This window comes from Montipora foliosa, chromosome 7 (assembly GCF_036669935.1).
Source record: "Montipora foliosa isolate CH-2021 chromosome 7, ASM3666993v2, whole genome shotgun sequence".
Classification (NCBI taxonomy): Eukaryota; Metazoa; Cnidaria; class Anthozoa; order Scleractinia; family Acroporidae; genus Montipora; species Montipora foliosa.
The window spans coordinates 39,369,003-39,381,706 of record NC_090875.1 but is presented as its reverse complement, the minus strand read 5'-3'; the positions used below and the strand labels follow the sequence as shown (position 1 = coordinate 39,381,706).

Below are 12,704 nucleotides of genomic sequence, written 5' to 3'. Positions count from 1 at the left end.
TTTTGTGAATAAAATCTACTTACCCTGTTGCCGTGTTGTATTCTTTGTTGTTTGCCAGCTTCGCAGGGCGATGTAACGCAATTTCGGCGACTTATCGTTTTGTGGGTTACCACTGCTAAAGCTAAGTCGCCGAAATTGCGTTAGATCGGCCTGCGAAGCTGGCAAACAACAAAGAATACAACACGGCAACAGGGTAAGTAGATTTCATTCACAAAATATAAGAATAATTGACTTTTCCAGCAAAGCCGTTGCCTTCCCATACAAACCTTTACAAATTCAAACCGTTGTAACACAATGCCTCCATATGCTGTAAGGCGGGAGTCACGTTTCGCGTAGTTATGTAAAATAGCATATGTCACGTTTCACTGAACTCCTAACATTTTGAGCTTGGGCTGCCTGTGCAATAGCTATCACTCCTTCTCAAGTTGGCTTCCGTGAATCCATCCGGTAACATTTTGTTAATCCGCTGACATTTGATTCCAGAACTTAAGCGTAACTTGGGTAAATAAAGCTTTCAATTCCATGGCAGAACGCAGAACCACATAATCAGTTTAATTCATTCCTCAGAGTTATTTTTCAGAAGCTTTTATTTGTGTACTACTTGTTATAAAAAAAATGCTAGCCTTTGTTTTTTACACGTGCAAACAATCCAGCACAAACAACTTGACCTTATGGCGGAATCCTTGGTCTTTCGCACAAGTGACGTCATCACGTTAAAAAATCTCAAGTGGCTCCAAGTCGTTAAGTAGGATGAATTGGCGGCGTAACCACTTGTTAAATATATCAATGATCTTTGTTTTGTGGCTTTCATAAACTTGTCCACTGGGACAGACTTAATTACGCGTTACTCGCAAACAGGAAACCAAACGGGCCGTCGAGGTTACCGAGTACTGCGTGCAACATATAATTTTTTTTATCAGATCTCGCAATTTTTTTCCAGTCAAGATCGCTGTGAATCAGTAAGGAGGACACATTCACGAAATATCTATTAACGAAGGGGCTCTGCTTGTGTAAGATCATCGTATTGGTGAGTGTCCGAGATAAAAAGGTTAGCATTCGTGTAGACCTGTCGAGTATATATTCAGATATATTCCACATTTGTAGCTAACACCGGTATTGAGATTTTCAACGACTGAATAGATTCAATTTTTTTCATGCCAATATTTTTGCGATTTGGATGTCCTTTTTGGTAGTTTGATCAAAAGACATTTTGTATTGTACAGTATGTGTTTGCGTGTGTTGGAATCACTTTCGCGTGACGTGGCCACACGACAAAAACAAACCCCAAGATAATTTGTAGATTATGTTTTATATACAGACAGGGCACGTAAATTTGGAAGCCTTTGGGCAAGGTATGTTTTTTTTTCTGTATAATCCGCAGCAATTTGAAGTTCGCCGATTTGACAGAAAGTTATTGAGATTTTATAGCATTGACACCCAAAGAAAGAGCAAAAATATTTCGAAATAGCCCACTGAAAATATGCCAAAAACGGATAATTTTTCTACTCTAATTTGAATTAACACAACCGACTGAAGTCACCTCCGCGACGAAGCGACGAAGACGAATCTTTCACGAGCAGACTGCAAACAATGATCAGTCAAGCAAGACATTGAACGATTTATAAAATATTAGAGCACTTGCAGATTTATCCGTAGAAAGGGTATGGCCATTTTGTCAAGGTAAGATAACTTTTTAATTCTCATGATGCACGTTTCCATTAAAACTAAAGTGGCCGGCTATCAAAATAAGCATGCATCTAATTAGGTGCAAATTTTGAATAATTAACACTAATAATTTAGCTACTGTGGTTATGTAAATTATTTCAGTTTGAAACAGCAATTCTCTGGTTGGTACAGTAATAAACACGGGTAACGGTACACGCGAAATATCGCAATCCACTGACTTTTGCTCGGCCGTTGATTTTTGAGAATCTTGTCGAAATTGTGTTTTGACAGAATACTCATCAGTTCACGTGACTTGTTCGGGTTGACTGGCTTCGCCTTAGAAAGTATGTAGTGTCCAAGGGATTCAACCCGTTATATGAGAAGTTTTCAACTTGCACAAGCTCGGCATTCAATTGAAAGTATCAACTAACTATCATACTTTAAAAAACGGCTCTGTTGGATCGAGCAAACTTTCTCTATGGGATTATTTACATTCTTGCGATTCGGTAACGAAAGAAACAACCGACCGTGACCTCACTTCCTGTACACATTTCTAAAAAAAGTGATCAGGCTGAAAGTTTCGCGCCAAGTTGGCTAAAGAATGATAATTAGTTAAAACTTTCCATCATGGGAATGGCGACGATTCGATAACAAAACAAACAACCGATTGACGTCACTTCCCGTCAACGATAAAGACAAAGGTGCACAGAATCCCGGAAAACAACGACAATCAAGACATTGAACCGATTTGTAAAATATTAGAGCACTTTCAGATTTATTCATAGAAAGAGTGTGGCCAATTTTTCAAGGTAGGATAACTTTTAATTCTCATGATACACGTTTCAACTTCTGTGGATCCCATTTTTAAAATGTGCCTTTACTACTAAAAAGATTCTGAAGGTCCGTATTTCTTGAATAGAGCAATGAAAGATAGAAATATCATCATAGTTAGATAAGCAACTAGCCGTTGTGAGCAAGCCTGTGAAACCAGATTTACGCTAACCTGTCAGAATTCTACAAAAAATCATATAACGCAGGTGAATTCTAGCTTCCTCGTATTTTCGACTTACGTCCAGGTTTGCACTTGATAAGATGAGCGTAATAAGCGTCTCGAATTGCCCCATTAAGTCTAAGCGTCATCTATGTATTTACAACAATCTAGTGAACACTTTCGCAAAATTTTTTGTTTACTTGTGCTGTAGATTTACGGGGGACACTGTGACATATATCCCTTTTGCTTAGGAAAACTGTATTCGCTGGTTGGTTATGCATATTTTTTATTGGATGTTGAAACAATGCCGGTTTCGAATAGTTGACACTGATTAACTGGCTGGTCATGTGAATTTTAGCAGAATGATGTCAAATTTCAGTTTGAAACAGCAATGCTCTTGTTGGCACAGTAATAAAAACTGGTGACGGGTCCCGTGAAATATCGCTGTTCACTGACTTTTGTTCGGCCGTCGATTTTTGAAAATCTCGACAAATATTGTAATCATTTCTTTTGACAGAATACGTATCAGTCCACGTAGAGTGTACGGTTGACTGGGGTTCGCCTGTTACTTTGTGCATCAGGAAAAATGTAGTGTCAACAAGCAGGGAACCAGAGAAGTTTTCAAATTGAAAATGTCAACTAATTATCACTCTTTAAAAAAACGGCTCTATTGCATCGAGCAAACTTTCTCTATGCTGTTGTTTATATTCTTGCGAATCCGGGTAAGAGACAGGGTACTTTGCTATTTGAAGAAATCACGAACATGCTGTTTCCGATAACAGAATTCGTTCTCTCTCGTCTCTCTCCCTCTGATAGTTTCCTCTCTTGTCTCTCTCTCTGATTGCTTAATGTTTTCACGATTTTGCTATAACTATAATCAAATTAGTTAATTAAACGCGACAGAAATGGTAGAATGAAATCTCGCGTATCCCATAGTGTACATAAGGGCCTCTACCACCTAGTGAACTCAGTGCCTCAATTACTGACGGTTGCTTTGCCAACATGAAAACGCGGCTCAATGGTTAAATGATAAAGATCAGGGCCTTAACACTTGATGGAATCGATAATCGATGACAATCGATATCAATTCATCTATTGATATTGATAATCCATGAACAATTGATCTCGCAGGTTTTTGTGATTATCGATTGTCATCGTTTATCAATGTCATCGATAATTGATGGTTAATGGATCAATTTAGAATCATTGATTTTCATCGATTGCCAATATGAACGACAATCGATGACACTTGATGAAGTTCGCTACTACTTTTGGGTGGTTATCGATTGGTCATCGATTGGCCGTTGCCAATCGATGCCAACTAATTAACGGCAATCGATTGATTTTCTGACTCATATAGTCTAAGCCCAAGTATTTTTCCCGCGCTAAGGGATCTCAAAGTCGAGATTGTTGTCATAGTACACGATACCCAAAAATATTTCATATGTGGTTAGATGGATTTGTTGTCACTGGTAACTCCCGACAAAATGAATTCTCTGGTATCGCTGTAGTTAAAACTCTTAGACAATGGTTTGCCCATTATTCCGGTACAACAGGATACAATACATGGAATATGACAAACTGCTGATGGTAAAGCTGTAAAAATGAAAAATTAACAGTGCAACGATCATCAAGGCTCTTTACGGAACGCATGATGAAAATGTCCCCTTGATCAGAACAGGAGAGTTTACAAACATTTACTCCAGTAAACTTCGGCTTAAAATTCTGTGACTTTACATTGTTGACTAACAGTTTTCTTTCCGGTGCGGTTTCGCATTTTTGTGGCCAGTATGCATGGCCACTAGCCACCACCCATTGAGGTTTGTTTACGGCGGCATGCAAGAACCATATCAACAAGTATTGCCTGACGAAATATTAGTAAAACAAAAATATACATATCCTCTCAGCCGTACGACCAGACTTGCATAATTATTTTGTTTTTAGTCTACAAACGATATGGGCTAAATTTAGAAAGTGCTTCGGTAAGGCGTATGCGTGACAATCGGTATTTGCGTTAACTATCAATGAAACTGCTCTGTCTTGTGCTGAATTGGTGTCATGATTGCTTTTAGTCAGAACAAAATACATAAGTATTAACTTTGGAATGACCGCTTATTAGGGACACTTTCACGGCATGAAGAAATACAATAAAATTAAGTCAACAGTTTGAAACATATCATTTAAACTTAATAAAAATAAGTAAGGAGATAATAATAATAATAATAATAATAATAATAATAATAATAACAACAATAACAACAATAATAATAATAATAATAATAATAATAATAATAAAAAAAGATTATGGCAGGTGGAGCACACAACAGCTGTCTATGCTACCTTAAATATATCTAGCGTAATTCTGATTTGAAGCCATAAACGTTACTTCTCCATTTGCTTTTTGGCTAAACACTAAAGCTGTAAGTAACAGAATGTAACAGCATTGCACTCTGAAGATCTTGGTAGTATCCATTTCTTAAATTCGCTGGTGACCATGTGCTTTTGCTATTGTGGCCTCCCTGTAAATGACGAAACTCGGTATAAGCCAATCATATCCTTGCAACCTTTGCAACCATGCAACCATGCAACACACATTAACCAATCACAGAGCATTTTATGAGAGGTGGGGACTGCCTCTCTCTCTGTCCGTATCTTTCTTTTGGCACAGTAATAGTTTTCTTTGTGTGTGTGGGGGTGTGTGTGTGTGTTAGACGAGTCTAAATAAAAGAAAATATATAACTTGAAAAAAAGTAAGTCTGATATAATGCCAGTTGCGAGAGATGGTTTTTGGCTTTACACAACTCAATCGCTGTTTTTACATAATCAATAACTTTTCTTACCACAGCGAGTCTTACTTCAATCTAAAAGGTCTATAAGGTTCTTTTTTTATTTCACAGTCGACGCTCTGATCTTGCGAGTGGTTTCACAATGACCGAGGGAGGAAATGGTGGGCATTCTACTGTCCCGATCATCCCTGCCGAGACAGCTACTAGTCAGACCAACAGTTTGGGCCACACTAAAGCAAATGCTGTCGCGAATTCAATTTACTATGATGACGGAGGTCCTGGGCAGGCGACTGAACAGAGCCATCTTATGGTGGCAGGAGCCGACCAAGCAAACGGCCTGAGCGACGCTGTTGTGGGAAGTGCTGTGCAGACTACAAGGTCGAGCCAATCGAATCAACCCATTGAGGCGATTGGTGGATCAAACAACGGGCTTTGGCAAAGTGGCTCTCCTGAGAGAGGCGGAGCAACGAGCACCTCGCACAGGGCTGACATGACAGTTGAGCAAGCCGGCGGAAGGGACTATCCTATTATGCGGATTTGCGCACGACAGGTGAGCCCTCATGGCCACGTAGTATCAGAAAATGTACACATAGTGGTGTACTTTGGTGAAGGTGCCCAGCAGATCAACGGATTACCTGGAAACCACGAAGAGGAACCTCTTGCTGAAGGAGCTCGAGCCAATGGATTAAACATCCACAGAGCAGAAAGTGCCTGGCACGCAAGATATAGGAACTACGTCGATAACGCTAGTGGAGACAGCTCGCCTGTGCAGGAACAAGGTGACGGATATTCACCAGCACAGGCGCCAATTCTAGCTCCAGATTTCCAGCCAGGCGAAGCCAATTTAGTGTCTTCTATGGGTAACGCGAAAAAGCCCACAGAGCATTGCTGCAGTACCGAGGAGATAAACTGATGGAATCAACAACTTACGAGGCAAGTGGCATATCTCAATGGCTAATAATAATAATAATAATAATAATAATAATAATAATAATAATAATAATAAGAATGTTGATTATTATTATTTTATTTTCACGCAATAAAACAAAGACACAAATAAACTATAATAGATTACAGGGTGTGTTTGGTGACCAAAGTAGCAATAAAAAGAAGACCAGGAGCCCATCCTGGAGCGTGCAACTTCCATACAGCGTCTGCGAAACGGCGTTTTCACAAGTGGGTTTATTTTTAGACTAGCTCTTCCCGCGAATTAGGTCAAAAAACAAAGTCAGTTACGGTTCGGTGACCCTATGACGTCAGCTTAATTTCTTGTAATTGGTCATCGGGCTCCTGTGGGAGTCTCATTAGCGGGAAATTCAATCTAAAAATAACCTTACTTGTGAAAACGCCGTTGCACAAGTATAATTAAGTTGCACGGTCCCGGTGATGGGCTCCTGAGAAGACTATAATTTTCACAAAAATAGCCAAAAATAGATATGACCGTTTAAAAAATTAAAAGAAAACAAGGCTCTTAGAAGTAAAACATATTGAGGATAATAATTTATGAATAGCAAATATATCTATAGGTATGTAAAGAAATCACAAATCTGAAAAACTATTCCCAATAAACAAAAACGAATAATGATAATGATAATGATAATGATAATAATAATAGCAACTCATTATTTTGATTAATTAATAATTGCGTTCGACATTAGGAGAAAGAAATTTCTAATTCTGGGTATCCTGTGCGTAGGGATGTTTCAGGAAGTTTTCATTTTTTGCTCGTCTTCTTTTTCAGGGCCATCTTGAAAGACGTCATAGTGCCTTGATACGTCATATGCGCAAATTGTTTGTGTGCAGTGAACACACTGATTTTTGGCAAGGGACATTTCTCAGTAATCATAATCCTCCACACAATTTCAAAAGAACTCAGATTTTTATAGATTTTGTGACGCCCCACGTCGGCAATACTCTATGCCTCGTTCTTCAAACGAAGCCGCTTTAAGAAGACAATATTGACGGGGAATTCTGAAGTCGCTTCTGTGACAATGTTACTCGATTCCTTTTATTTTCGCACTTACTTGTGATTCAGAATCTAGCCAAGGGCAAAGTATTTCAATCCCATCACATGATTCATAGTACTCGGTGCTTATTTGAACCATCTCAAGAAAGAAGTACTCCTTTGCTTCCGAAGCGACTGTCGAACGCACATCAATAATCCGAGATTACTACTGACTAGTTATTTACATTATTTAAGCGACTGAGTGTAATCCTGAGGGCAATTTTCTTAGGTAACATTGACTGATGTTTCCATAACCTGGGCAAACGTCGTTTTTAGTGTAAGAGCAGTAGATGATATAAATAATCTAGTCGTTGTGTGAGTGTTCAATGAAGTTGTAATGTTATTGATCGACTGTCGGTTAAGCCCTGATGTCATTGGCTGTACTGGGCTGGCTGTAAACAGCTAGTGATTGGTGCGATTGGAGACATTTTATTCTTCTCTGTATGGCATTGTGTATTTTTGGTAAAAGAGGGCTATTATCCCTTAAAAGCAGAAACTGTGGGGCTGATTATTGCCGCACAAGATCAAAGCCTGGCAACAAGGTTGTACTATATATCATTTAAGATGGCATCAGCGCAATATGTAGAATATGTGGCTGTCCAGAACTTGCCAAGACTGATTACATTCAATTGGACCTCATTGACGTCACAGGAGTTTCTAGACGCTTTTATTGCTAAAATGGTTGCCTCATTTGCTCGCATTTTGGAAACTCAAGGAGCAAAAGATACATTCAAGTAATACCAAAACAATTGGCAACAGAAAAAAACTGATAAAACACTGCATCGGTCAGGAATCGATTCGGATTCGATACCCCCTAAGTTTAGATTGGGGGGCTTGCTCTAAATTTTCTCAACACAATTATCAATGCGTCTGATGACGTCACAGTAGCTTCTAAGCGTTCTTTATTACACGCTTTCATTACTAAAATGTTTTCCTTATTTGCGCACATTTTGGTTAAGGTGCATAAAATACATCTTATGAAGGTATACGAAAACAATTGACCTCTTTAGCTTTGTACGTTTTGTTTTCCCATTTCAGACCACGTCATGTTACTCTAGGGAACAGTTTCTTTCATAGTCGTCTGATGCACGTGCATATAGCCCTTTTTGCAGATACGGCGGCCATTTTGATTTCTATTGTTTCAAATAGATATTATGGAATGCCAAGGGGGCAAATACATATTAATTTGCCCCTTGAGCATCCCATAATGTCCTTCGAAACAATAGAAATCAAAATGGCCGCCGTATCTGCAAAAAGGTCTATGTGTGCGTAACTTATCAAAAAACCAAAAAGAAAATTCCCTTGAGAACCCCAAGTGGTCTAATGGGAAAGCAAAACGTACCAGCTAAAGAGGTCAATTGGCATAAATTAAAATAATAATAAAACATTGTCAGGAATCGATAACAGAAATCCTTGATCGAAAATACTGCTGTTGTAGTTCCTATTTTCGTTGACAGAAACAATGGCTGTGTTTTCACGACAGTCGTTGTCTCGCTTAACTTTCCTGAAAGTGGTTTGTTCGCAGACTTCGTAAAGAGACTGAAAAATGATACGTGTTTTGACGGGTCAGATTAAATGAGGAGAGAGCATGTGCCAATACAATAATAAAAGTAACAAAAACAGCACGCCTGCTGTATTTCCGATTTGAATAACCGCAGGCGACTCCTCATTAGCCGAAAGTAATTGCCAAATCGCTTAACCTACCTGATTTTGTGGTTTAAATTTAATGATAATTCCACCGAAGTTTGCCAACTTACTTAACTTTAAGCAACTGTTTTCACGCAATTTCCCGGATTATCACTTGCTAAGCGACCTTAAAAACCGTTGGTGAAAACACGGCCAGCATGACCCGTAAGGTGAACCATATTACGGAGATCTCAGCAATACATTAATAACGTAAAGGTGATGGCTTGGGACATTAATCATTTTATATTCTCTCGCCAGGAGCCCAAACCAGGAATATCTAAGTTACATAAATATGTGTCACGGCTTTTTCATAGACGGAGTTACTTGAAGATCAATTTTCCTTGTTATTGAGACTCCCAAGGAATCTTGTAAACCAATCGTAAGTTTTGCATATTTACAGTTTTCCTTGGAGACTCGGAATGCCCAGTCATGCGGACTGAAACACAACTTTTTGCGGAAAATGATATTGTAACTAGTAAAGAGCCGTCAAAAACTAGCTTTTTCTGTGTACTGACGCCGTGACATGAATGGAAGCTGCATGTTCCTCGTTATGGGCTCCAGACCTTCTATTTTCTGTTGAAAAAAAAGGCTTAAATATTCAAGTCTAAAGGCCTCATAATAATCCGTATATCTTTGCTAGCTTAACTGTAGTCAGCTATGGGATGAAAGTACTCTTTATTACGCTGAGTTAAAGTGATGCTTCTTTTTTAGAAGCGGGTAATTTCCGACAGCAAGGCACAAATTGCGCGCGCTGCAAGTGTGTAAAAAGCTTTAGTAGACAGCAAATAAATTGATATTTTATAGTATTTTGAAATGTTGTTTTTGTTTTCATGATAAGTTTGAAAACGATAAGAGGAGATAAAGCGTCAGTCTTGGGGTTTATTCTTGTTCTCATTTGCCCTAAAGGCCGCGGTTCTTTTGGTCAGCAGCGAGAACAAACGATTTATCTGATTAAAAATGCGCAATAAACGACTCATCTGATTAAAAATGCGCAGTAATAGTAATCGTTCGCTATTGAACTTACAGATTGAACTGCAAATTGAACAAAAATAGAGACAGCAAACTCTACAAATTCGACGGGTTGACTGAGTTGGTTGAGAATCGGACTCAGTGCCATGCGGGAGGTCGTGAGTTCAACTCTGGCCGGACCAACACTCAGGGTCTTTAAATAACTGAGGAGAAAGTGCTGCCTTTGTAACTACATCTGCAAATGGTTTGACTTTCAAATCTTTTCGGATAAGGACTATAAACCGGAGGCCCCGCTCCCAACCCTTGTTCATAGTTAACAGTCATAGCGCGCAAGATTGAGCGCTATAACTGTTTTATAATTCAACACATTGATAACAAATAAAAGCACAGTTTGTAACATTTGTGAAGCGGCGCCGGTTCGTCATTTTCACATTCTCTTGCGAAATCTACATCCATCGCCGAATAGACGTCATGTAGACCTAGATCTATCGAGAGCTTTATGACCATATTTGGGCGGTGTATCAATGTGTTGAATTAACTTTGTATACGTAGGACGTTATCGATTAACTTTATCACTATACGATAAGAGCAGGGCACGAACTCAGTTCCCGATGTCGTGGTCTGAATCTGAATTCTACAGGGCCTTATAATTGAGGGGAAACTACAGTATTTGACTGTATTATGTACCCTGTCGAAAAAGTGTTACCTATCTACTAAGGGTGCCATTAGTTGAACGGTGCTAATCAATCGTTTTCTAGAAGGGATCACCGTCACGGTTCATCATTTGATGTTGCAAAATGTTGAATCGCGTGTTCTCAGCTTAGGAGTTACAAAGCAAAAAATCATCGTCTTGTTCGCTCGACGTCCACGTACCTTCAAATTTGGTTACCGTAAGTGATCCAATGGACATCCCCCCTTAAATGAACACCTCTTATCTAATACCTTCCCCCACCTCCAAGCAGTTAAGTTTGGTTCAGACGCCACTCTCCAATGAACTCCTCCGGCTTAATAGACGCGCCCCCCCCCCCCCCCCCTCCTCTCTCGCTCCCCCACCGTCACAATAACTCCGGAACTACTAGGAAATAGAAAAAAATAGGGTAAAATTGGTCACTTTTGATTAACACGTTGTAGGTTCTTCAATGCCAAGTTGCCGGGAGTTTAGGATATTGATCATGATCTCTAAAAGGCTTACTCGTAGCAATGAATGGACTGGATGGTCTCTCATGTATAAGCTCTCTGGAACGTTTTACCGAAAGCATTTCAGTTTTGATGAGCTTTTTACCGCAAGAGGTTTAAACGGCTCCTATCTATTAAAAGCCCCTTCCTCTTGGACTTCTAAAATTAAATAGCCTCTCCACTCGTTCATTGGATCATTTACGATATTTCACGTCGTTGTAGGGAGTTTACGAAACCGGTCGACGGCTGCGCATGCGGCTACAACAACGTCACAAAGCGAGAGTATCATTGGTTAAAAGAGCAAAGAAAAAAAATAATAATCGTGCTGCACGGGCGGCGTGTTGATCGTGGAGATGCATTATTATTTCCACTAATTAGACATATTGTTTTGTGGTCTTCTTGTTCTTCTCGACCTCGGGTGTCGCTGCGTCAACCGTATTGAACTACTTCGTAGCTATTTGTGTATATCCAATAAGTCAAGTACGCCAGCGAAGATTAGACAGGATGCCAGGATGATTCTTTACGAAAACCGTGAGTTTTTTAGACATCTATGGCGTTGCTGGTCTGTACTGAGTAGTTTCCTAGGGACTGTTTGCACGGAGGGAGAAAAATCCTTGCGCTAGGAAGAACCCAGAGGACAAATCAATTTTTTGCATGCTTTGCAATGCTGAATATTTTGGTTTGGGTTTTGGTTCAAAATTGGTAGAACGAGGTTGCTGAACGCTGGCAGCTGGAATTTCTAGTACTAGAATTATCCAAAGGGAAGTAGTTTATCTGAGCAAAGTACTCTCTTGTGGGAAAGTATATTTACTTTGGGGTTGAAGTTGAAACAGAAAACATGTACAGACAAAACCAATGTTTATATTTCGGATTAGAAGTTTAAAAATGTTTTCGTAAGTTATTACCTCCTTCATTATATATCCTGTCGGTAACTAAAGAAAAAAATGAAAACGGCCTAAGCCAATTAGCTTAAAAATCCAATCATCGCTTTCCTTCACATAATATGAGTGACTATGGCAAAATCGTACGATAATGCCATCAGCAGCGGCCGAGTCCTTAAAAAAATGTGTGTGGGTATCTAAAACGCACTACAACGTACTTTTCCTGAAATATCTGCCATTAATTTTTCCCATTTATTATCTCAGTATAGTTTAGCACAGGGTGCTTGAAAGCAGCCATCGTTTTAATTCACTCCATTCTCGTCCCACAAAAGAACTCTTGACCGTCAGTAAACCGCCTTTCCGTCTTTTGATCAGTAACAGAAATGTTCAACAACCGGGAATGTTCCGAGTAACAAGAACTTGATCGGTGTCAAGTTTATTGTTGGCTCCCAAGCGGAGCCATGGAATTTTGAACAAGCTAATGCAAAAAAGACAAGGCGCGCAGTTTCTGACGATGACAAATCGGGAACAGACGTTCCTTTCGG

General features: G+C 39.4%; 1 protein-coding gene across 1 annotated transcript; it reads left to right on the top strand.

The window, feature by feature from the left end:
• Positions 1-896: 896 nt before the first annotated feature.
• LOC138010230 (uncharacterized) lies at positions 897-6,355 on the top strand. The gene is made up of 2 exons (XM_068857165.1): positions 897-1,027; positions 5,554-6,355. The coding sequence occupies exon 2, from the start codon at positions 5,585-5,587 to the stop codon at positions 6,353-6,355; it is 771 nt and encodes a 256-aa protein (XP_068713266.1). The 5' UTR covers positions 897-1,027; positions 5,554-5,584.
• Positions 6,356-12,704: the final 6,349 nt, after the last annotated feature.